We start from the raw sequence: 25,600 nt of genomic DNA, 5'->3' as shown, positions 1-25,600 counted from the left end.
GCATACAGGTGAGGGAGACAGGGTCCTACCTGCAGGGTCTCTCAGGACATCAGTGAGTGCGAATCCACACCCTTAATATTTAGCTCCCAAAGAAATAAAAACATTTTTTCTGCTCACCTCTGGCTCCACCTGCCCCCACCACCAAACCTGCTCGGTATATAATCTTTTCTGTCTTGCCAAGCAACATGGATCGTCTTGCATTCAAGTGTGGATCTTCTGGTGAGAGACCTTGCTTTCGAGTGCAGGCTTTGCACCACAGGGCCAAGGTTCGAATCCGCCTCCGCCACCCACCAATTTGTTGACCTGGGGCAAGTTATATAACCTCTCTGTGCTGTAGTTTCCCCACTTACAAAAAGAGTATCATAAAGGTAACGTTTATCTCAGAGGGTTGTGATCCCCTAAATCAATGGAGCAGGGTCTGACAGGCATAACCTCTTACTAATTCTCATCTATTTTTACAGGGAATTCGTTCTCTTTCTTATTTCTCCACTCTCATTAGAGACCAAACACAGGATGCCCAGTTAGATTCAAATTTCAGATTACAACGAACAGTTTTTTTTAGAGTGAGTGTGTCTTTTATGCTTCTCTCCCCCAGCCTGTATTTCTCCTTTCCTTGCTCCCTCCTGGCTTGTCTTGGGAGCACCACCTGCTTCTCACTCTGTTACCCCTAGCATTTCTGTTCTGATCGAAACTGCTCCTAACTCACTGTAGTAGACCAAAGGCCCTTCGGTTGAACAGAATCCATCCTCCTTAGGGCAACTGTGCTTTCAAACAGCATCCCTGCCCATCTACCCAAGCACATATACACACCTTAATGTTTTATAATAAAAATATTTTATTGCAATTTTTTCCATAAACAATGTCCAAACATTTTGGAATTCATATCTTGGACTTCTTTCTAATGCATGTAGATCCACCTCATTCAATTTTTTAAAATTTATTTATTTTATTTTTATTTTTGGCTGTGTTGGGTCTTTGTTGCTGTGCACGGGCTTTCTCTATGCAGCGAGCAGGGGCTACTCTTAGTTGTGGTGCACTGGCTTCTTACTCAGTGACTTCTCTTGTTGCAGAGCACGGGCTCTAGGCGTGCAGGCTTCAGTAGTTGTGGCACATGGGCTCAGTAGTCGTGGCTCGCGGGCTCTAGAGCGCAGGCTCAGTAGTTGTGGCGTGTGGGCTTAGTTGCTCTGCGGCATGTGGGATCTTCCCGGACCAGGGCTTGAACCCGTGTCCCCTGCATTGGCAGGTGGATTCTTAACCACTGCACCACCAGGGAAGCCCCCCACCTCATTCATTCTGAACACAGGATTCCACCTTAGAATGGACTCAAATGTTGTGATTAATTTCACTATCAGTGAGGATTTAGATTGTTTATCATTTTCTTCGACCACAGACAATGCTGTAATGAACAGGGATTTGTGGACAAAAGGAACAAGAACATTTGCTCTGCCACCTATTAAAACATATTATAAAGCTAGAACAGTTAAAATGGTGGGGTGCCATGGAGAGGACAACTTAATAAAAAGGAAAGCCTAGAAACTGACTAAGTATACACATGGATTTTCTATATCATACATGTGAACTTTCAGATACATGGACGAAGAATGGGCAATTCAATCAATGATGCCAGAACACCCAGGTGACTCGTTTAGGGGAAACATAAAACTGGCTCTCCGTTTCACATGCATGTATTCCCAAATCACTATAACTTCACATGAAAAGCTTGAAACACAAAAAGAACCAGAAAAAAATATAACTTTGGACAAATGCAATTTTGAAGTGGGGAAGGGCTTCATCAATTTGATACCCAAAGTGGAAGCGTGAAGTTCACCCGTAGATCTATCTGATCACCCAGACGAGTCTACATTGAATACACCCAAAAGCGTCATGTACAAAATTAAGAGACAAACCACAAACGAGGAAGACAAATTTACACCATCTATGAAAGGCAGGAGCTAAATAGTTTTTAAAGCTTAATCAGAAAAAAAGTGGACCTCCAACACAACGAAGACCTTAACAGGCTTAGATCAGTAAAAAAAATTCAGACGCCCAAGAACTATGAAAATATGTGCAAACATGATAGTTCTCAAATAATGCAAATTAAAACAAGTTAATGCCATTTTTTTGCATATCAGAAAGGCAAAGATTTAAAAGAACCATGATCCCCAGTGTAAGCCAAGCCATAGACCAAAAGCCCCTTGTACACGGCTGGTGGGCATGGGATTCGTAAGGTCTTTCTGGAGGGAGGGCAACTGGGAGATTTGGACTATAAGCCCAAGTGTACATGCCCTTGGGTCATTTTCCTTTTTCCCTTGTTGAGCAGTTCTTTCCAACTTTTCTGCAGTCGATGTGGGTTCTGGACTCCCCTCCCCTCCTGAATTTCTCCATGCCCCACCAGCCTGGGGGTAGGAAGGAGGTCACTTCAACCAGGAGCTGGCACTGTCCACTGCTCAGGTCAGTGGCCTCTACAAGATGCAGGGCCTGGGGTCCCCGAGGCTCCCCAGTCACCTCCGTGAGACTAGCAGGGCTTCCTATGAGCTCAGAACAGTGCTTCTCACGCCATGCTCATTTCTTGGAGTGACAATGGAGGCTGGTGCTTTGCTACCATGTCTGGGGCTGCAGCGCCCAACAGAAGCATGCTGAGTCCAGGGCTGCTCTTCCAAGCCTGAAATCCCCAAGCCCTCACCCCATGCCTTCTGCCTCCTGCCTCAGGGCTGGAATCTCTTCCCCTCCCTGCACTGGGCCACATCACAGGGTATGGCATGTGGGATCTTTGTTCCCTGAGCAGAAATCAATCGAACCAGCGCCCCCTGCATTTGGAAGGGCGGAGTCTTAATCTCTGGACCGCCAGGGAAGTCCCCAGGCTGGAATCTTGTCGTGTGCATTCATGCCTGCCAGGGACAAACAGAAGTACTCCACGAAACCAGACATGTCAGCATCTGAATAGGCTCTGACTGAGACTTGGCATCTCAGAATAGGCTTAGCCCAGACCTCAAACTCACTCTAATGATAAATCAGTGGAAAGAGAAGACAATAGGAAAAGCAGGGAAACTGGGAAAAAAGGAAAATGGGGGCAAATGAAACGAGTATGTGTATAAAGCTCTAATAATTAAGAACCTAAAAGAAGTGAATTTGAAAGAACAGTGTGTGTGTGCACGCGTGCGCCTGTGTGGCAGAGAGGGAGGGAGAGAAAGAGGAGCTTGACCTTGCTGAAGGTCAAGGGAGGAGGTAGATTACTGACTTGTTTCTCTGGTCTCCACGTTACAACATGGAAACTTCTCCTTGGCTTTGCGGAAAGGACCATGGAAGGGACCAGGGGCTGGCAGGAGGGAAAGGCAGGGCAGGAGGAAAGGCAGACCCTCTCCTTCTATTCCCCTCCCTCAACGTCTACAGGCTCTCAGCGCACCTCCCCAGGCCTGCTGACATCCCAAGGGGGCAGTGGCAAGTAATCCTGCTGCTTCAGGGCTTTGAAGAGCTGAATGGCCGGCACCTGGGGAATGGCCTGAGATGGGGGCTTCTTGGCCTGGAACACCTGGTTGAGGTCTCTGATCTCAGGACAGGGTCCTGGGGAGGTGGGCTTACTCTGGGGTGAGAGAGGGCCAGACCCTGGGCCAGGGAGGAAACAGTAGTCACCCACCTGCTGCAGGACGAGGAGCCCCTCAGGGGTTGGGGAGACTGAGAACACATCTGCCCGGGGCGGCCCTGGGCTCAGGTCAGGACTGTTGGCTGCAGGAGGGGCAGGGCTGGCCAGAGGGGACTGGGGAAACTGGCCTGGGGTTGGAGGGAGCTCCACATAGCCCTCGAACTCTGGCTTCCGTGGGTCTAGGGATCCATGGGGACCATCACCCAGTCCAGGACGGAAGTAGGGGTGCTGGTCTGAGGGGAGGCTCAGAGGGGGAGCCTGGGAAGGAGATGGGGACCCTGTGGGTGGGGTGAATGTCAGATCTGCAGTGGTGACGTAACCAGTGGCCACAGTGCCTTCCTCAGGACCCGGAGAGCCAGTGGGCAGACCTGGGGGGGCCCTGTCCTTCGGGCCTTGACCACCCACCATCACACCAGGCTCAGGAGGGGCAGGGCCTGCCCCTGGCTCCAGGGAAGGGCTCCCCTCGGTGCCTGGGCTGGACCTCAGGTCCGCATCCCTGGCTTTGCCCAGCCCCATCACCTGGGCCAGTGGGACCAGCTGCACCTGCCCCCCTGTGGGCAGACACAGGTACTCCAGGGACCCTTGGGGCTGCGGCTTCCTGCTCATGCCTGTCTGTAGGGGCCCCTGCTGGCCCACGATGTCCGGCAGGGAGCGGCTGTCCGGTGGCCCCAGGTAGGGGCCATTGAAATCAAAGCCAGAAGCCTGGCTCTCAGGCCTGCCTGCGGGGGCGGCCAGCTCTGGCGGGGGCTTGGGCGGCTGCTCCGTGAGGAGGTCCGAGGTGACCAGAGTCATGTCAGGCTCAGATGATGAGTCACAGGCATCTTTCGGGTCCTCTGTGGTGAGAGGTGACACCTCGCTGTGCCCGAAGTCTACAGGGGACACCCTGTGCGGAGAACAAGGGCAGGGACACTGGCACCACCCTGGACAGGCGCCTCAGGTCACGCACAGGGAGCCAGCGTGGGAGACGGAGGCCGGGCTCCACCCAGAGCTCACAGGAAACGGAGAGCAGGGCGAGGTGAGGGAGGTGGCCGGGAACAGGAGAGCGGGCGCCCCTCCAGCGTCCCTGTGGATCCCCCTCCAGCCCCCCGCGCTCTCCTTCAAGGTCACGCTCTGCCAGCTGAGGCCCCTCCAGCCCCCTCTCCTTGCCAGCACGCAGCGGCAGCGCCCAGCCTGGGCTCGGCCATGCCCTCGGCCTTCACCTGCCCCACCTGAGGCTTAGTGGTGAGCCGGCCGCTCAGGTGCTGAGGCCATGAGGTTTCTCAGATCCTCTGCCACCCAGTGGGACCAAGGCAGCGTGGCGTCTCCCTGGGCAGCAGAGCCGGGGGAGGTCGTCTGCTCCAGTCACCGGCTTCTGGCCACGACCCTCCCTAAGCTGGGAATCGGGAAGCTCTTCCCGCCATCCAGCCGGGACGCCTCTTGCTTTAGTGCAGCCAGCCTCCAAAGCCCTGTTCCCGTTGAGCCCCAGGCCGAGGCCACATCCCCTGACCCCCGACGTGCAGGCGGGAGCCACGGGCCCATCTCCTGGGATCCCTCTCCGACACTCACCCCTCCAGCTGAGCGGAGCTGCCGCCCCAGAGCCCCCTGTGTGCGGGGCTCCCGCTGCCGACCCCGCGCGGGCCGTGTGGGAGCCGGAGCCCGGCGCGCCCGTTCTGCGGGGAGAGAGGGCGTTTGTGCCTGTGGGGTGGGGGACCCCCAGGAGGTGAGGTGGGGGGAGGGCCTTGAGGGTGGCGAGGGCTCAGGAGCCCCCAGACTTGGCGGCATCTCAGCATGGGCCGCAGCGACCACGCCCTCCTGCCCCCAGGAACACAAGGCCAGAGAGGGGCTGGGACTTGGACGGGGCCCTGGGGCAGCCAGGACAGGCAGCCTGTTCCCACGAGGACGCCCACCTGCGCTGTCCCTGTCTCCACGCTCACCCCTAGTCCCCTCCGCACTGGCCGTGAGACCCTCCCAAGGCCGTCCTGGCCCTGCCTGCCTGACCAAAGGGCTCCCGCCCCCCACGTGCCGGCGCCCTCGCCGGGGTCCTCTCAGCCTCCCGTGCTGCGCCCCAGACTCACCGCCCACGCCCCTCAGGTCCCTTCTCCAAGGAGTCTTGTCTCCACCCTCCACTCGCCTTCTGCCAGCAGTGGCCTCTCCCACCTGCCACCGCCCTCCATCCTCCAGAGCTCAGCGCCGCTGCCCTGTCCTGGGGAAGCCATGCTGCTTCCCACCACCCCTCCCGCCCCCGATGTGACTAAGGCTCTCCTTGCGCCCCCCTGGGTCCTGGCATCCCCACTCCAGCCCTCTCTGCTGTTCCACGTGAGTTCCCGCAGGCGGGGTACCCTGTGCATCGGGGGGACCCAGGGGATCACAGTGCTGGGCTTGCAGGGGCCATCCCAGCTCTTAGAGCTTCCCAGCCCCTGGCCTGGCCACATACCACCCCTACTCAAGGCCCACCAGAAGGGGAGGAGGACATGGGCGTGGGGACATGGGCGCAGGAGCTCAGGGGCCCAGCGGCTCCACCGCCCTCACAGCCAGCCCCTACCTGGAACAGGTGGCTCTTGCTGGGGTTGGGGATTTTCTCTTCCCACTTCTGGTTCAGCCTGGAAAGACAGCAGGGAGGTGACCTCTGCCCAAGACCTCAGGGCAGCTGCCTTGTGCTCATGTACCAAGGTGAAAGCAAAGCCCAGGGAGAGGGCAGCTTTGACCAAGGCCCCACAGGGTGTGAGTTACAGAGCAGAGACTGGAGAAAGTCAGCTGTGGGGTCCCTGGCATCATCTGGGGCCCTGGGTATCTCCCTCCCCGATCTCGGAGTCACCTTACCTATACCCGTAGACGCCACAGAAGCGCAGGGACACGAGCAGGATCAAGGTGCTGATGACCAGGGTGAGCGCCAGGACCCACATGGGCAGCACTTCCAGGCAGCCAGGAGGAAACAGGAGTATTAACTTTTAGGGAGGGAAAGGGCTGGGGGCTCAGGAGATGAGGTGAAGTTGCTGCCTTGGCATGTAGAGGGGAAGAAGAGGCCAGAAACAGACTAAGAAGAAGAAGGCATTTGTCTGAGCCACCCACAGTGCTGGATTGCTGGCAGGACACAGAGGGTTAGATCCTGTCCAGTAGCAGGTGTTGCTATAGGTGGGCAGTGACTGCAGCCAGAGGCAATCATAGGGCACTTCCTGAAGGAGGCAGCACAGAAGGTGGTCATCAAGAAAAGGGTGGCCTGGAGAGGCCGAGATGGGGAAAGGGGTGATGGTGGAGGAACCAGAAGGTGCAAAGGCCCATCAGGGGCCCTCACAACTCTCCACTTGGCCTCAAGTCCGTCAGAGGCTGGGCGCCTCCAGGACTCCCCTGGTCTCCTTCCCTTAGGTCCAGGGGCTCAGCCCTTCTTTCTGCTTGGTTGGGGTCCTCTTCCTCGTGCTCTTTCCCTGCTACAGCTGGCTGGGACTGGGGACCTGGCTGCCAACACTTTTTCCTCTCTCTGCCACCACCTCCCGGACCTTGTTCTGTACTTGTCTCCTGGTGGCCGCTATGGCGATGGTGACAGATAAATGAAATTAGCAAGTGCAGATTGAGGGAAGGTTGAGAAATCAGACCAAAGCTTTCCAATCCCAGGCCCCAGTCTGTAGTTCCTCATGGTAACAGAAAACTCGGGCTGGGTGGTCCCTGGGTAGTAGCTGCCACAAAAGCTAATGAAAGCATGGGCCATATTAATAGAGGGCTAAGGTCCAGGCTTAGGGAGAAGTGTTGGTGAGACACGCTCTCCTCTGCCCTCTCGACACCTCACCTGCAGTCTGTGCTGAACACCAGGTGTCAGTCACTTTCTCATCTCTAATGACACCTGGCAGGGAAGGATGCTAGCCTGGGGTGGGGTTACATCTCATGTCCATATCGTCCCCGTCCTCTGCCCAGTGGGGTTGTGCCGGGAGGGGTGAGTGGGGGCCGGGAGGACATACCCCACTCGGTGTCCCAGGAGCTCCCCTCACTCCACTCGCTCCAGATCCCGTTGTAGCCTTGGGGGTCAGGTTTGACTCTCACTCTGGCCTGGTACCTGGTGGCAGGCTCCAGAGGTGGCAGGCACATGCTGTGGGCATTCTGGAAGTCCTCTGTCTTGGTCTCCTGTGGGTGCAGGTGTGTGAGCAGGTGTGCTGAAGTCTGGTACACGTGGGCACAGCTATGAAGCCCTCCTGCCTCAGCACCCCAGATTTTCTGCTACCCACCAGTCCCCAGCTTGTAGTCACATCAGATCTCAGGCAGCATCACTCCCACCACGGAGGACCATACTCCAGTGCCCACAGGGGGACAGCACCCAGACAGGATCAGGGACAGCACCTCTTTCAATGCACCCCGTGACATATGAGAACACCGAGGCCCAGAAACCCTGAGGAGTCAGTCACCATGTCCCTCCTCAGCCTCCCAGCTCCTCTTGGGACAGCCTGGACCCTAATTATGGCCTTCCCAGGATGTACTGCAGGATGACTGGACTCTGGACCCTTAGACAGATGTTCAGGAGCCCAGGGACCACTTCCAGCTCCACCACTGACACACCCCCTTCTGGCCTCAGTTTCCCCATTTCCAGCCTGAAGGTCTGGGGCTGGCTCCGAGGTTTCTGAACTGGCCTCTGTGGAGCCCCAGGCTCTGCCCACAGGCTCTGATGGATACCTGGGGGTGGGGCCCCAATACTGAGTCCCAGGCTGGAGCCCTGCCCACCTCGCAGGGAGCAGCTCTCCTCTTAGCAGCTGCACATTTGCATTCTGGATGAGATTCTTGCGAAGAAATGCCCCCTTTATGACTTTTGAAAACCCTTCCTCCAGCTGTCTCTCATCCTGAAGTCTACAGCTCCTTTGCAATTCAGGGTCACGTGTTCATTTTGGCCAAGTTCACATCACCTCTGTGAGTCTCAGTTCCTTCACCAAGGGAAGGAACAGTGACCTGCTGACTGCACAGGGGCATGACCACCAAGTCCCAGTGGCTCCCTCTGACTGGGCACCTGCTGGGAGCCAGGAACCTGGCAGGTGGCCCTCTCCCTGGTCTTTCTCGCTTCCTCCTTCCCCCATCCAGGCCACTCCTCGGGCATAGGCCCTCACCTCCCATGAGGCTGCTTCTTTCTTGTACTGGACCTGGAAGATGCAAGCTATGTGTTCATAGTTCATTTTTTCTTCTTTCCAGTGCAGGATATAGCCGTCTTTGCCCTTGGTCACGTTGAGGGTTGGAGGAGCCATCTGGACTGGAGGGAGGGGAAGTTTTAGAGAACATCATTTCTCACATTCCTCCAGTGGAACATCCCTTGTGGTCCATGCTGGTCACAGGTGCTCTGTCCACTGCACCAGGACCCCAGGTTTCACCATCTCAGGGTCTTTGCAGCCCCACTTCACCATGTCATCTATTTTGACCTGAGCCACCCTTCTCTTGGGAGATGCTGAGATACACTTGTTTTGTAGTGAAGTGACCAAAAGTATGGGTTACCCCTAGTATTTAAGTAGAAATAAAATTACTATTAATTTTTTCTAATCTAGAGTACTGACAGTGTTCTAAGCATTATTATTATTATTATTATTTGGTGGTACGCAGGCCTCTCACTGCTGTGACCTCTCCCGTTGCGGAGCACAGGCTCCGGACATGCAGGCTCAGCGGCCATGGCTCATGGGCCCAGCCGCTCCGCGGCATGTGGGATCTTCCCGGACCGGGGCACGAACCCGTGTCCCCTGCATCGGCAGGCAGACTCTCAACCACTGCGCCACCAGGGAAGCCCTGAGCATTATTATTAATGCTAAATCTACATGAATTATTTCTCTCAATTCTAACAACAACTCTATGTAGTAAATACACTATTTGTCCACTTGTCAGACAGAGAACTGAGCCCCAGAATGACCAGGTAACTTGCCAAGGACCAACAGCTAACAAGTGGTAGAGACAAAGATGGCAACCTGGAGGATCCCAAAGAGTAAGTAGTGGGTTCAAACCCAGGTGACTAGGACAAATTGGCTGCTGTCTCTGACACACACTAAAGACTGGGTAGAAGAACTTGATCATGATGAAGCAATGCAGGAGATTCCTTTGCAGAAGGTCCTTGCTATGTACCAGGAATCAGGAAAATTAACCTGTAAGGAATTACAGTCCATTTGCATATGCTCTAGTCCCCAGCTGAAGAAGTAAATCATAGATCAATTATTTGAAGACTGAAAATATCAGTCAGGGGAGGACTTTGGAAACCTAAAAGAGAAAAATCAAATCAGGGAAAGAAAGGGAAAATTTGGTGGGAGGACCAAGAGGCCATGGGCAACAGTAGGAACTTCAGAGCAGCTGCAAAGATGGAAGGGAAAATAGAGTTAAAAGAATGAGGTCAAAGGTTTTAATACTGATATTCTTGAGAATAACAATTGCATCTTCCTTCATGTTATTTACCATTGTCATTGTTGCATTATTGCTACTTGAGAACTTCCAGGACCAATGGGAATCATGTTTGTTCAATTTGCTCCCTGGACTTTTCACTGAAAGTGACAAACATGAAGACTGGGCCATGAGGAACCCTGAGTTTATACGGGTTACAAAGGAAACAGTGCTGTCACAAGACTCTCCATGCAGAAGGCTGGGGGTAAACTCACTGTTATCTGAGCTCTTTATAAGTTTCTCTTCCTCTTTTGGTCGAACAGAGACGATGTACTGGCTGTGGTTCCTGGGGTCAGGCACGGGAATCTGGCAGCAGTGCCGGACGTAAGGGCTGCTGGTCTCCTCCGTCTGCACTGGGGAACATTCTTCCTCCCTGAGGATCACGGCACAGGCGAGGGCAGGGGGAGGCAGGGCCACATAAGGGACGAGAACTCCAGATGAACTGTGGCTTCTGCTGGGCCCCCAGGGGCAGGAGGAGGCCAGGAGAGGGCTAGGCCTAGAGGAGCAGAGGGGACAGAGGCAGGGGACACTCACCTTGCACTGGGGCCGGACTTGTAGAAGAGGGTGAAGGAGACCGAGCGGGTCACCTCGGACCTCACTTCCCAGGAGCAGCGGAGCAGGGCAGCCCCGTCGAAGAAGCACTGGAGGTTCTGGGGCTGCGACTCATTCCCTGGGAGGGAGACAGTCCCTCATTCAGTCCTCATTCATTCATTCCCTAGCCCTCAGTGGGCCCACCATGAGGCTCATCACAGAGAGATTATGGGCATTGGGGCCAAAAAGGCCAGGGGTTAAACTCAGCCCGAAGGGCCAGCTGTGTAAACACAGGTCAGAGAGTGAATTCTGTGAGCCTTCACACCCCCCTGTGCAAAGCTGGGAGGGCATGTCAGCCTCAGGCTTTGGGAATTTAGCACAATCACGTTGGTATGTCTGCGTATGGCGCAGTGCTCACGAAAACACAGATGCTCATATGCCGTTGTGATTAAACTGTAATTGTTCCTCCACAGCAAGTGGGCAACAAACTGGGGCCCAGAAGTGAGTAAGATGCAGCCGCTGCCTCTGCAGAGTCACAGTAGGGACGGGGTGGGCCAGGGAAGTCACTGTGAACACATGGCTCAGAGCCTCCGTGGATCCCATGGTGTGGACCCCTGGACGCCTTCTGTCCAGGAGCTGTAATGAGCTGCCTTTCCCACAGCGGGGGCAGTGTCCCAATTCCGACTCTTACCTGGCGGGGAGGCCCAGCGAACCTCTGTGCTCCATTGGCTGGGCCGTCCTGAGAGCCCCGAGCCCGGGGCCAGCCTGGTGCGCACTCGGGCCACATAGGTGCTGCTGGGCATGAGGTGCTCTGGCCCCAGGATGGCCCGGGAGGTGCTGGAGTAGATGGTGGGGGCGTCCTGGGGGAGAGAGGGGCTGCTGGAGCAGGGTCGGCTGGGCCCGGTCCCCGTGGGCGCAGGGCACAGCTGGTGGGGTCCCTACCTCCCAGAAGTCCTGAAGCCGCCTGTAGACCACCTCAAACTCCAGGCTGGACAGCCAGTGGCTCTGGGAACTCCCATGGGCCACACTCCAGGACAGCAGGAAACCGTCCCCGGCAGCACTGATGTTGAGGTCCCTGGGTGCGGGGGGCTGCACTGGAGGCAGAGGAAGGAAAGGGTCCCTAAGGGGCTGGATGACTGTGTGGGAGTTTTAGGGCCTGCATGGCCCATGTGTGGACAGACCTGGGTTCCAGGCCAAGCACTGCCACCACGGACTGAGCGACCTTGGAGAGACCCCTCACCTCTGTGGGCCTCAGGCCTTCATCTGCTGAACTGTGAGGATTCAATGTGTATGTGAATGAAGATGTGCAGATTGCTGGGCGCACAGAACATAAGCTCCATGCAAAGTGCTGGCAGTTACACTCCAAGTGGAGCTTCCTTCTGTCCACACTGCTCATGAGGAGGTCTGTGTGGCCTCCTCCCCAGCAGAGGACGCTGTGCCTCATGTTACTCCCTCTCCGGTCCACACTTTCTTATTTCCAGTGTCCAGTGTCATCCTGCACTTCTCAGTGCCCAGCAGACATGTCTCCTTCTCTAGAACATTCTTGGACCCCTCCCCCAGGCAGAATCTCTTGCTCCTTTTCCTGCCCCACCATAGCCCTTTGTATGATCCTTATAGCCCTGGAGGATATAGATGCTTCCACATCTGTCCCCTCAAGTAGTCCGGGAGCTTGTGGATGTCAGGGGTGGGGTCCTGACCCCCTTGCCTCTCCCCTGGGCCTGAGATGAGTGGTTCATTCAATATGGGGACAAAGTGAATGGATCAATGAAGGAATAAATGAATGAGTACATGTAGGTCCACCTTCAGAGACTTTTCATGAAATCATTCCATCACCAACAGCAAGCAGACACCTGCTGGGACCTACAGGATTGGGTGAGCAGATTCATCCATGAATGGCATGGCTGCAGACTTCCTGAAGCTTCTATATCTGAATGCTGAGAGATAACTTTCCAACACAAAAAATTCCATAAGGGACAAACGAGATGTCAATATTCTATGCCAGACAGGGGACAGGGCATGATAGAGCGTGTCAGAGCTGGAGACTCAGAAAATCTTCAGCCCAGAATGGCAGATCCAGAGCACCGCTGCCCCAGCCCCAGCCACAGCAGGCATCACTAATCAATCATGTACTCCCAGCCCCTGAGCCTGTCATGCAGTGCGACTCCCTGTCAGCCTGAAGCCCTAGGAAGCTGCTCCTAACTGAACAGACTGGGAAACCAATGGAAAACCTATTCATCCAACCTGAGAGATGTAGTCCATGATCTCATTTCACAGATGGAGGTGACAGAGGAAGTGAAATATTCAGATCCCCACATGTGTAACCTCAGAGCAGATCAGATGCACATCTCTCCGTTTCCCAGCACCTCAAGGCCTCCCTGATTCATTGCCTAAATGGTTTGGGCTAAAACTGAACTTCCCACTCAACATATGCTCCAGCAGGCAAATGCCACACTGCCCTCGCCATTTCTAAGTGGTCTACATCTCAACCATGACACCTGTCATGACCCCATAAGCTTCACAGGGCCAGAGACACTGATGGCTTGTTCACTGCTTTCCTGTATGTGCAAGAGTTCTTTTGAAGAGCAGATTAATGAATGAGTTGCTTGTATAACCTAACTTTGATTTGTATCCCTCCAATTTCCCATCCCTTGGCCATACGGCAGTTGAAACCCTATCATTTCTCTCTGGGATGAGTACCTTAGGTCACATTCTGTTCTCCATCCTCTCACCACCTCTGGTCGCCTGCCATCTACACTGTACATCACCCACCTCTGACATCCTCACGCCCACATCTGATCATGACATGCCCTTTCAGTGGCTCTCCATTGTCTAGATGTTGACCCCTAAACAACTCCTTTGCAGGACACAGAAGCCTCTCCAGGTCAGGCCCCTGCCTTCCCTGCCCTCCTTCTTACCACTGCCCAGTCCTCTTGAAGTTGATGCTTCTGAGACACAATTACTTGCGGTTTTCCCAACCTGCCTCGTCCTCCCGAGTCGCCCAGCCTTTGCACACACTCCTTGCTCTGCCAAGGATTCTCTTCCCACTCTCCTCCCTCCCACCCTTCAGATCTCCCTGCAAAGCTCCCTGCTTGGGGAAGCCTGTCCTGACCTCCCAGGGGCCCCTTGTCCACTGCCCCTAGGCACGTGGCATGCACCCGCCTTCAGTAAGTGATCACACCCAACATCTGGTGTGTCCTGCCCTGTACGCTCTGAGCTCCACCGGGACGGGACTCCTCATCCATCAGACACATGTTTTAAGACATTGTTTGGAGTTTTTCCCATCACAGCCTAACCCATCCCCTCCTCCAGGCAACAGCTCTGTGCTGCTGTGATGAACAGAGGCAGGAAGCAAAGGCTGGAGCCCCTTCCCCATCCGACACTTGCAAGGAGCAGCAGGTGGTCCAGGGTTTGGGATCCGGGACAATAAATTCAGACACTAGAATCTGAGTACCTAACCTCGGGCAAGTTCCTGCTCTCTCAGCCTGTTTCATCATCTGTGAAATGGGGTAAAAAGTAGTGCATGGGGCTTCCCTGGTGGCGCAGTGGTTGAGAGTCCGCCTGCCGATGCAGGGGACACGGGTTCGTGCCCCAGTCCGGGAAGATCCCGCATGCTGAGGAGCGGCTGGGCCTGTGAGCCATGGCCGCTGAGCCTGCGCTTCCGGAGCCTGTGCTCCGCAGCGGGAGAGGCCACAACAGTGAGAGGCCCGCGTACTGCAAAAAAATAAAAAATAAAAAAATAAAAAATAAAAAAGCAGTGCATGACACCACACATTATTGTAATGATTAAATAAGATCAAGTAGTGTTTCCTGTAGATTTCTTGCCATGTCAATACTAATTTTTAAAAATGACCCCATGTTTATTTCAGGATCATTCTAAGCACAAATGTAATTAAATTAATGTGATGAAAGTGCTGATTATATTTCTGTCTGAGGTACAATTAAATGAAGCCCGACTATTTATATAAAATGATCATCGACTCCCACCCAAGACCACTGACTTTCTTAGGCTCTGTGGACATGCAGCGCACACACTGGGGGCCGCGCAGCGGGGGCAGTGAGGGGATGACCTCCATCACCAACGTGCAGGGGGCACTCGGCAAGTCCAGCCCATCACTGTCATGATGGTTCATGGTGGCACTTTGGAAAAGTTACGTAATTGCTCTGGGTCTCAAATGCCTCATCTATTAAATGGGTTGTCTCAGATGTTCCATGAGACCAAATTGATGAAAGAATAAAGTTTGTATCTGACTAGGAAGGACTGTTCTTCTAGAGGGGAAGCCTCAGGTCTGGAAGGCAATAGCTTGGCAGGTGCTGGAGCATTTGGGAGGGGGTGGGTACCTTTGGCTGGGGCTCCTCACCTTGGACCTGCCCCAATGCCTCCATCTAAGGAGACCTTATCCTCTTCCCCCCAAAACCAAACCCAGCTCAAGCCGGTGTCTACACCCCTTGAGGGATCTCCCTCCCTGGCCCATCTCTTGCAGCCTGGACACCCCTGTCCACACAGGGGACCACCCTTGGCCAGGGCCCCCAGGCCTCACCATGCTGACTCAGAGTCACGGTGAGCTGGGCGCCCAGAGGCTGGTCCGGTCGGAATGAGAAGTAGTCATGGTCAGCAATGACAAAAACTTCATAGGGAATGACACATATTCTGGGCACACAGCTGGGACAATGGCCATCGAACCAGGGCATGCCATCACTGAGATCGCAGGACACTGGCTGTGGAAGGCCCCTGTCAGGAGAGGATGCAGGTTAGCCCAGAGAGAAGAAGAATCACTCATTCACAAACATTATTGAGTGGTTCCCATGTGTAAGGCTTTGTTTAGGATCAGGGGGCCTGGCAGGGAAACAAAACACACACAAATCCCTGTCAACAGAGCTGACATCCTAATAGAGGGAGACACACATGAAACAACTGAAGAAACTAGGTTGTGTGTCAAACGGAGAACACTGTGCATAGACAAGTCAAGAAGGAAAAAGGTATGAAGAGGCCGGAAGGGCTGGGTTGGGGATACAATTTGAAATAAGGGAGGCAGGAAAGGTCTCTTAGAAAAGGTGACATCTGAGCAGAAACTTGAAGGAGATGAGAGAGGACTCCATGCGGATTCTGAAAGGGGATTTCGGGGAAAGGGGATTTCATTTAAAGGGAACAGCAAGTGCAAAGGTCCTGGGGTAGGCACAGGTTTGGAGTGTTGTATAACTAGGCAGTTAACCAGTGTGCACAGAGTAGAGGTGTAAGGGTGGGAGGTCTAGAAGCCTAGTTGTGGGAGGTGATGGGAGGCCAGTGCTCAAAAGGAATTTAAGGAAATTTGATTATTTTGATTTCACTGGAACTGGGGAAAATTCAGAGTTATGAGCAAAGGAGTGACATTTTGGCATGCTTTGAAAGGATTCCTCTGGCTCCTGGGCTGTGGATAGATTGGGTTGCAGGGGGTGGCAATATTGGAAGGGGAGGGACCAGTTAGGAGGCTTTTGGACTATCTCAGTGATAGGAAGTGTTTTGAACCATGGTGTTAGCCAGATTCACATTCTATTTGAAGATAACGTTGACAGCATTTGCTGATGGATTGAATGCTGTGGTGGAGAAGGAAAGGAGGGAAAGGCGACTGAAAAACAAAACAGTGGGGACTGTGGTGGCAGCGATGTCCTTGAGCAGCAAGACCAGGTGGGACCCCGGCTGCAGCCTCAGACAGCCCTGGGACAGGGCAGATCCTGCAGGGCTGGGCCAGGAAGGCAGCAGACGTGTGAGGTGGGGGGCTAGGGGTCGGGGTGGGAGGATCTGTTGTCCCCGAACAGAAGGAAGTGGGTCACAGCTAAGGGTGGGAGGTGGGGTGGGGGCTGAGGACAGCGGACAAGGAAGACTGAGGCTCCCGGGAGGGCAGGAGAGAGAGCGGAAGGGCAGTGACGCCGTGGGGTGAGAGCGGCTCCTTCCCAGGGGTAGCCTCTAGGGGACACCCCAGACCCTGTGATGCCAGCTGTTTCATTATTTCTATTATGGTGAGTCAGACTCTCACCAAATCCCAGAATGGTGGAAGCACCTTCCCAAGTGGGGTAGGCCCCTAAGACCCTGTGAGGAGAGAGGAGAAACCGCCACTCTGGAGGTGGCAGGGCCCGGGGGGCACGTGGAGCCCAGCCATGCAGGCTGGACGCAGGACACTGGTCCCACTCAGGCCACTTCCCCACCATGTGGCCTGGGGGAGGGACCTCACCTCCACGGCCTCGGTTTCCTCATCTGTGAATTGGGCATCACATCCCTGCCCGCCTCACAGGGAGGATAAACCGAGATCCATTTCTGCCTGGTGATCTTGTTCAGTTGTGACAAAACAAGAGAAGATTATCACCATCACCATCATAACAACGATATTAACACAGGAGGCTCTTCCCCCAAACCTGATGTCAGACACCAACCCGCGGGCGTGGCAGGCCGCCTGATGGGGCAGCAGCTCCTGGGCAGGGGCCTCCCTGCCCCACCTCCCGTCCAGCCCTGACCCCGGCACAGTCCCCACAGCAGAGGCCCTTCCTGCCCTCCGGCCCCAGGCCCGGCCTCACTCACCTGTTCAGCCTGCGGTGGAGGGTCACGTTGACCAGCCGCTGGGCATCCTTGGTGTCCGCCCACCTGCAGACGATGCGGCTGGTGTAGTCGTTATGGCAGCGCAGGGTCTGCAGGGGGAAGGTCCCTGACAGGGGGAGGCAGAAAGGGGTCACACCTCTCCCCTCCAGGTGTCCCTTGTCACTGCCCCTCCCAGCCCTTCCTGGTGTGTGGCACTGGGGAGGCGTCTCCTAGAGTCCCGTAGAGGCTCCTGGAGGCCAGACAGAGGTCCCCAGGAGCCCTGGGCAGGGCTGGGGGCTCTGCAGCTGTGAGGGCGCCAGCCGCGGACCCTCCTGTCCGCACAGAAACACATAGTCTAGTTGATTCACAGTATATGTCCTGAGCCCCCGCCTTGCCCTGCTCCTGGAACAGGGTCCCTTCCACCCCAGGGTGGGGACATGCATCAGGCGTATACCCTGCCCCTGGGTCCCTGGGTGCATGCAGCCTGGGAGCAGAGGCACAAACCCACCCCTAAGGGGCAGTGTGGCAGGGCCTTACTCTGGGACGTCCCCACCCTGCTCTCGTGGTCAGCTGCTGGGAAAGGGAGCGTGGTCTCCAGGGTTATCAGGGGAGCCAAGTTCTCAGCGAGCCCTTGGGGAGGGGGCTTCACAGGCCTGAAGAGCCCGGGAAGCATCTCAGCAGGGCCTCCAGGCAGGAGAAGAGACCCCCAGGCTGAGGGGCCCCAGGAGCAAAGGTGCTGTGGTGGGAACTGGTTAAGGCCGTCTAGGTGCTGATGTCTGGGGGCGAGGGGGCGTCAGAGAAAGGACTGGAATGGCCAGCCAGGAGGTCAGAGGCCTCAAATGCCACAGTGAGAAATGTGGGCAGAGAAGCCACACAACCGGAGAGGGCCTTTACAGGAGGCCAGAGAAGAATGAGTGGGAACGTGGGAGGAGGGAAGAGGGGACACCAGGGATGACCAGGAGAGAAGAGAAATAGCAGGGGTTGTGGGGGGCAAGGAAGGAAGGGAGGGAAGGCTGGAGCATAGGGTCTGGAGCTTCCTCAGGGATGGGGCACAGGCAGTGAGGAGGCGGAGGGAGAGGGGGAGGCAGCGATCGGGCTCACCTTGGGCCCCTGCCACACAGGGCCCCCAGCAGAGCAGCAGCAGGGCGAGGGGGTGCAGCCCCTGGGTCAGCGCCATCTCTGGAGTCAGCTCTGGAAGAGCAGGTGGTTTGCTCAGGTGGGTCCAGGTCTGGGTAGGGTCTGGTCCTCACTGTTCTAGAATCTTGTTTTCCTCCACAGCTGGGGGCCAGGCCAGACCCATGTCCTCGCCTCTTGGGGATCCTCTCTCCAGGACCCTGCCTCTTCTAGGCCTGCGGAAGGAAGCGTCAGCCCTTGGGACTCGGCCCACGTGGTGGGGCGGACCCAGGAGTGGCCCCAATGCCGGGGCTCCAGCTCCCACTGCTGCCTCAGCCTAGCACCTGGGACAGTCCCTTCTCCTCAGCCTCAGCGCCTGGGACGTGACCGTGAGGGAGATGCAATTAGTAGCCTCTGAAGATGTGGGTTCCCGCTGGATCGCACATTGGGTACCCCGTGCACCGGTGTTGAGAAAAATCTAAGAGGGAGGCCTGGTATTTGATTTGTCCCCAGGTCCCCCTGGTACTGACACACATCTGCCTGGGGGAGTCACTGGGTGTTGGGAGTGCGATCCTCCTCTGGATGTGAGCACATGCACGCTCACACACACACACACTCACACACACACGCTCACACACACACGCTCACACACACACACTCACACACACACAGGGGCCTGGGACTCTCCCTGCCCTTTTCCATTTACCTCATTCCTCCCACACCACCCCCTGAAATGCCAGTTCCCTTTTCTCCGCAGAAGATTGGGGATTTCCATTTTTCATTTCATCCAGCCCTGGGAAGTACCAGGAGAGTAGAACAGAGAGGACTGTGACTCCTTTTCTGCCCATAAGGTTGCCTAAAACTTCACTCAAGCTGTACACATGCACACCAGAAGTTGTCTTCCTGGGAAAACACGGCCCTGAGCTCAGACAAACTGACTTTCAACACAGGCTGTGCCCCTTCTGTGCACTGGCTGACTCACCAATGCTCCCTGAACCTTGCTCCCTGCATCTGTAAAATAAGCACAACCCAACGTATCTCACATGGTGGTCATGAGGGGAACCAAATTCGATGATGTTTACAGGGTGGTTAGTCCAGGAAATGCTCAGGAAGGAAGAGTGGGTTTGTCTAGAGTTGGGGGACAGTACTGTCCACTTTAGATCCTGCAGGGGGCAATGCCATGGCAGGCTTGGGAGAGTCTGTGTGAGCTGGGGCAGCTTGCTCTGCCTACCTGTAACTTGCCTAAAAACTCAGAGCTTCTCTTTGTGTCTTAGCACAAATGTAAATACTGCACGTGTAAAGAGGTCAATTCATCTGAAAGTCAGTTATAGGTTTAACACAATTCTAATAAAAAATTAACAAGATTTTTTTTTGTGGGAACTCAGAAGAAAAAAAATATATATGTGAGGACAGTTAATGAGATTTTTTAAAATAAGGAGTCTCATAGAAAACAAACTTATGTTTACCAAAGGGCAAGTGGGGGAGGGATAAATTGGGAGTATGGGATTAACAGATATACACTACCATATATAAAATAGATAAACAACAAGGATTTACTGTATAGCACAGGGAACTATATTCAATATCTTGTAATAAACTATAATGGAAAAGAATCAAAAGTAAAAAAATATAGATATATACATACATATGTGTCCCAAATCACTTTGCTCTATACCTGAAACCTACAAAATATTGTAAATCAACTGTACTTCAATAAAAATAATGAGTCTCCACCTAATGGTAAAATCTATTGCAAAGGTCTAAGTAAAGAAATGGGTTTTCACACACACACACACACACACACACACACACACACACATGATAAATCAATGGACATACTGACCAGACAAAATCTATTTCACCAGAGAATGTACTCTGTGATGAAGGAGGAACCACACATCAGTGTGAAGTGATGGAATAATAAAAAGTGTTGAGACAATTGAATAACAACATAAAACATATCAGCCTAAATCCCTACCTCACACCATTCTCCACATATCAGGTCAATGAAATGTATGTAGTTAAATCATATGAAACTTGCAAACCATAGAAGTGAATCTTTGAACTATTTAAGCTTCAAAGCACTAGAAGAAATCAGAGAGACAAAGGCTGACAGAAGTGCATAAAAGTGAACTCTTCTGTATTTTATAAAAATAACTGAATCATAAAGCAGAGGACAAATTGCAAAATAAATGTGTTAGAAGTATGGAGAACAGGTGACTACCTTTACACTGTAAATAGTTCAAACAAATTAATGACATCAAAGAACACAAGTCTAAAAGACACATACATGCAGAGAATTCATATTAGTGGCTAACAATTATAAAATGCTTACCATCAGCCAGGCACTGTACTAAGGGCTTTACAGATGTTAATACATCAATGTGTAGGTTAAAATCTCCACTTTGTAATTGAGGAAATCGGTATAGGGTCCATGATCATACAGTTAGTAAGGAACAGGCTGACTTTGAAGCCCACAGCAGGTTGGCTTTAAAGTTTATGTTCTTAACCACTATGCCAATAGTGGTTGTATTTCCCAATCATTGGTATCATATGTGTCTATTCTGACATATACTGACCCAGTAGACACTTCTATAGACATGCACAGATACAGCAAAGACAACACAAAACTTTAAAACATCTTAATTATCATCCTCAGGGAAATTTGAGAAATCATAGGCATTTAAGAACAGACTGCTATGCAAAGAACAAATAAACAGAGTTCTTGGAATCTGAAGGTATGAGATCCATAAAAAACAAATGAACAAACAAAGAAACAAACACCACAACTCAATAATGGGCTAAATCACAGAATTAACACTATAAACTGTCATGTTACAAAGGTAGTTATTGAAGACAGCAAATAAGCAAGGAGATGGAAAGTCTTAGAGAAAAGTTGAGACCTAGAAAAGAAATCCAGGAGTTCCAATGTCTAGAAGCAGAAGACAGAGAGAATTGAGGGCAGGTATGGCAGACAGTGGCAGCTACCTAGCTGTCCCTTTCCTCCTTGGTAACAGAAGCTCAGGTTTTAGCTAGGTTTATTGCTGCACAAAATAAAAGATTATATTTCCTACACTCTGCTATTGCTAAGTGTGGTCATGTGACAAAATGTTGTCCAAGAAGATGTGAGTGGAATCTTTGGGTGTGTCTTCCAAGAAAGGCTGCTTAAAGGAAGTTGGCTCAGGTAAGAGGAATCCATTTTTGCCCTCCTGCTTTTTTACTTTCCTCCAGTCTGCAATTTGGAAGTAATGGCTGGAGCTCCAGCAGCCATTTTGGATTATAAGGTTATCTTGAGAGTGGAAGTCATATGCAATAGAAAAAGAGGAACCTCAATCCCTCTTCTCGCTGTGGAACAACCATACAAGTCTGAGACTGCCTACCTCTGCACATCTTCTATGTGAGGGAAAAAATAAACTTATGTATTAGTATGCCACCGTTATTTGGGGATTTCCACGTGCAACCAAAGAGATACACTTGGAAACAGAAGAAAAATTCACAGGGCTTTAATGGAGACGATAATCAACTAAGTGAAAAGCAAGATCCATTTTTTTTAATAGCACCAAACTCAGTCACATGCTAATGAGCTTTCTGTCATCAAAGAGTAAAAGGGTAATCCTAGAAGCTTCCAGAAGGAAAAAGACAAGCAAACAAGTTATTTTCAATGAAAAAAGATCAGGTTGGCAAGATTCTGTCACAAGTGACCTGGAACTCTAAATAGATAGTAATGTCTTGAAAATACTAAGAGGAAAATATGTTTGAACATAGAATATTAAAAAGTCAAGCTTATTTTGAAGTTCAAGGGCAAAACCCCACAACATTTTGGAAATGTAAGGACAATGAAAGCTTTTCAGATGTTTTCTAAGAAAATTAGTCTAGTGTGGATTTCAGAAAATATAAAAAGTCCAGGAAAGAAAGATAGCATGTGATACTGGAACCAGTGTTGAGAGAAGAAACCAATAAGTTATAGTTAAGTAAAGAAGAATAGTTACTGTATAAAGTGAAAATAAATAAATATGGCAACAATATTGAAGTAAAACTAAGATGATTTTAACATGGGAATTGGCTGTGAGGTTAGGGGTGAAAAGCAAAGGAGAACTGAAAGCTTGCTAAGGATCTTGTCTGGTTTTGGAGGAACGTATATATTCTAAGTAAGCCCAAATGCTGACGGAAAATATAAGTTAAATATGTGTGTTTAAAATGTAAGGGTTAAAAATCACTAAGAGTGAGGGGTAAACATGGGAGCAAGAGGATGACAGGGAGGGGCAAAGGAGAAGGAGGGAGAGGGAGAAAGAGGTGAGAAAAGCCAAAAGCTTTCTCACTCAAAATAAAATAAACATGTACACAAAAATTCCCAAACCTATGAAGAAATTTAATGATAAAAGTAAAAACTGGAAAAGGAAAAAAAAAATCAAAGCACAAATTCACTCCAGACAAAAACAATTTCATAGGACAATCTGACAAAGACTTTAAGAATGCATCAACTTTATTCATTATTAAAAGAAATAGATCAACAGATTAAAAGGAAAAAAAGGATAAGTTTATCTTGACAGCTGCTCCTAAATTTTTGGTAATACAAAAGCCATTCCTGATTAAACAAAGAAATAAACCTTGGCAAATGAGGAATTGAAGGGAACATTGGCATTTCTGGGTATGTACTAGAAACCTGCGGCAATATCAGCGTCAAAGGGAAATGTTAGTGCCCTCCCAGTTAAAGGGACAAAAAGGAGAAGGCTGCCTGCTGTTGTCATGACCACTATTTGGGGGTCAAGGGGTCAATCCTTCCCAAAATAATCCTTCCCTTAGTTTAGATTAAGACTAAATTAAGAGTAAATTAAGACTCCAAAAGGTTTTCAACTGGCTTAACAAACTGATTCTAGATTACAACAAATCAAAGATGAGAGACTTGCTCTATTAGCTAGAAAAATAATGAGTATAATAGTAGCCAGATGGAACAGAAAACAGTAAGGAAAATAACCAAGTAGGAAGTTGGGAAGTAATAATGGAATTTCAAATCACAGAGGAAAGCGTGGGTTGCATACTCATAGTTAGTGATACTGAGACAATCAGCTGATCTTTTTTTAAAAGTTAGATTACTACTTTACATATTACCCACATCTCCAAATTCTAGATGGATTAAAGATTTAAAAGTCAAAACTAAAATGATAAAAGCATTAAAAATATTTCTTTAATCTTAGGGGTTGAATAAGACGCTGAATCCAGAAAGCATGAAATAAAAAATAAAGACAGATTTGACTTAAGATCCATGAACACATTTGCATACAATGCAAGATATCTTAAACATGTCAGATAAAAAAGACAAATGATAATCTGGAAGAATATATTTTCAATGTATATAAATAAATGGTTCATATACGTAATAAATGAAGCACTCCTAAAATTAATAAATAAATACAATGAACCCATCAAGAAATGGAAAAAGGACATTTCCATGCACGTCATAAATGGAATCCAAATGGCCATTAAACATATGGAAGATACACAACTTCACCCATCATCAGGGAAAGGACATATCCAAGCAAGAACCATATAGTTTTCATCCATTACGTTGGACACAATTAAAAGATTGTTTCCCTAAAGAGAAATCAGCTTTTTTATGCACGACTGTGAGGTGTATGTTAGTTCAGCTACTTTGAGGATGGTTTGACAATATCTATTACTATTTTAAACGTGCAATCTCTTGCCCAGCAATTCTGCTTCTAGGAATCTGGGCTGCAGAAATACTTTCACAGGTGTGGAAAAATTGGAAATCATGTAAGGGTCTAGCAACATGGGATTGGGTAAATTGTGGGGTGTCTATACTAATAAATGCTATGTATCTCTTGGGGCTAATTTATGAGTTAAATCTCCATGTATTACTCTGGAACGTTGTCCAAAATGTAATATTAAGTGGAAAACTAAGTCATAGGACAATATGCATGTTATTATCTCATTTATGTACCCCCAATTTTTAACAAAGAAGATATCCATATATTTACTTGGTTAGTATTAAATACGTTCATTAAAGAACTCATGAAGTATCCTGTAGTATTAGTGGATATAGCACAACATAAGTAAAACTAATGAATGAAAAAAAGAGTGACCAAAAATTAATAGGAAAGATTTTACTCATTGTAAAACAAGTAGAAAACAGGGAGGATGATAAGTAGAGAAAATTAGAATCTGTTAATACAAAAGTATAACAGCGGGGCCTTTGAAGACTTAACATCACACATTTGCAACTTGTCACTGGAGCCTGTCTGGCGAGTGTCCACAGGCTTGTACCCCCGTGGGGACCCACAGAAACACCTGCCCTCCCATCCACAGGGCAAGTGCACGCACCTGCACACACCCGGATGCAGACACCCCCAGACGTCCCCCACTCAGCCAACACACTTCAGTACAGGGCATCCACATCTGGGCCCAAACCCAACTAAGCAACAGTGCGTCAGGGAGGAGTGCGACCGTAAAGAAAACATTCTTGGAGGGGGGAAGACAAGTCTCTAAGTAAGTAAGGGGCTGGGCGTCTTCTTATCTTCCAGGGTGAGCTTCTCAACCCGCACCAAGCTCTGGGCCTGGCCACAGCAAGGCTCCCGGCTTCATCTTCTGTCTCCCGGTATCTCTCCATCTTTGTGGATATCCACATATGCGTGTGCATATGCTCGCACGCATGCGCGCACACACACACACACTCTCTCTCTCTCTGAACCAGAATGTCAGGAGCTATCAGTGCTCCCCCCATTCCAGACGTGAGACAGAAGCCCAGGGAAGGATATTCTCACTGCCACCAACACCTTTGTGACAGCTTAGTGACAAAGCAAAGACAACGGCACACAGGGGTCTGACTCCCAGGCCTGAGCTCTCCACCGCCCCAGGTATCTTCTCTGCTGCCAGGACAGTAGGATCCTCCAGTGAGGCCTGGACCCCCCAAAGCCCTTCATACAACACACAGGCAGGTCGGCCCTCACTGTCTCCTCGTCCACTGGCTGCCTAGGAGTCTGGGTTCAGGACTTCCCAAGAGACCAAGCCCTGACTTCCCAAGTCCTCAGAGCACACCTGTCCACTCAGCCCCCCCAGGTTCTCCCTGTCCTTTCCATCCCAGACTCCTACACTACCCCTGCTCCCCACTCTGCCCTTTAGCCTACCCCCAAAGCCGGGTCGTACCTCTTTGTGCTGGGACAGACGGACCTTCTGCTGGAGTCTCCAGGCGGCAGCCAGCCAGCTTCTCAGTCTTCCTACTTATGCTGACGTCATTAGGAAACAGAGAAGCTGAAAGAGGAAGCGGTGCTGGCCCTGGCCTCTTTCTGTACAAGTGACTCTTCAGGAGATTGCCCAGCTTCTTAGAATTGTGGACACCAAGATATCAATTTTTTTTTTTTGAGCCTTACTGACTTTGCAAACGTTGTTCC

General features: G+C 51.2%; 1 protein-coding gene across 2 annotated transcripts; it reads right to left on the bottom strand.

Moving 5' to 3' along the window:
* Nucleotides 1-817: 817 nt before the first annotated feature.
* CSF2RB (colony stimulating factor 2 receptor subunit beta) lies at nt 818-25,409 on the bottom strand. 2 transcript variants are annotated; one of them, XM_082636350.1, is made up of 14 exons: nt 25,356-25,409; nt 18,183-18,430; nt 17,085-17,208; nt 15,073-15,263; nt 11,477-11,628; nt 11,226-11,394; nt 10,538-10,673; nt 10,219-10,376; nt 8,701-8,840; nt 7,570-7,732; nt 6,440-6,530; nt 6,162-6,219; nt 5,186-5,289; nt 818-4,523 (listed from the first exon to the last, which is right to left on the bottom strand). In XM_082636350.1, the coding sequence occupies exons 2-14, from the start codon at nt 18,256-18,258 to the stop codon at nt 3,395-3,397; spliced, it is 2,691 nt and encodes an 896-aa protein (XP_082492476.1). In that variant the 5' UTR covers nt 18,259-18,430; nt 25,356-25,409; the 3' UTR covers nt 818-3,394. The 2 variants fall into 2 exon arrangements, with proteins under 2 accessions (XP_082492476.1, XP_082492477.1); XM_082636351.1 differs by lacking the exons at nt 17,085-17,208; nt 18,183-18,430; nt 25,356-25,409 and having other exon boundaries at nt 11,477-11,623; nt 15,073-15,190.
* Between the last annotated feature and the right edge of the window lie 191 nt (nt 25,410-25,600).

This window comes from Mesoplodon mirus, assembly GCF_964341445.2.
Source record: "Mesoplodon mirus genome assembly, chromosome: 11".
Lineage (NCBI taxonomy): Eukaryota > Metazoa > Chordata > Mammalia > Artiodactyla > Ziphiidae > Mesoplodon > Mesoplodon mirus.
Note: the sequence above shows the minus strand (reverse complement) of the source record. Positions and strands in the feature narration are given on the sequence as shown.

Coding starts and splice junctions, on each gene's coding strand:
- CSF2RB (XM_082636350.1), bottom strand. CDS start 18,258: ATGGCGCTGACCCAGGGGCTGCACCCCCTCGCCCTGCTGCTGCTCTGC. Junction 11,629..15,072: donor CGTGACTCTGAGTCAGCATG/GTGAGGCCTGGG, acceptor CTCTGCCTCCAG/TGCAGCCCCCCGCACCCAGG. Junction 11,395..11,476: donor GGCTTCAGGACTTCTGGGAG/GTAGGGACCCCA, acceptor TCTCTCCCCCAG/GACGCCCCCACCATCTACTC.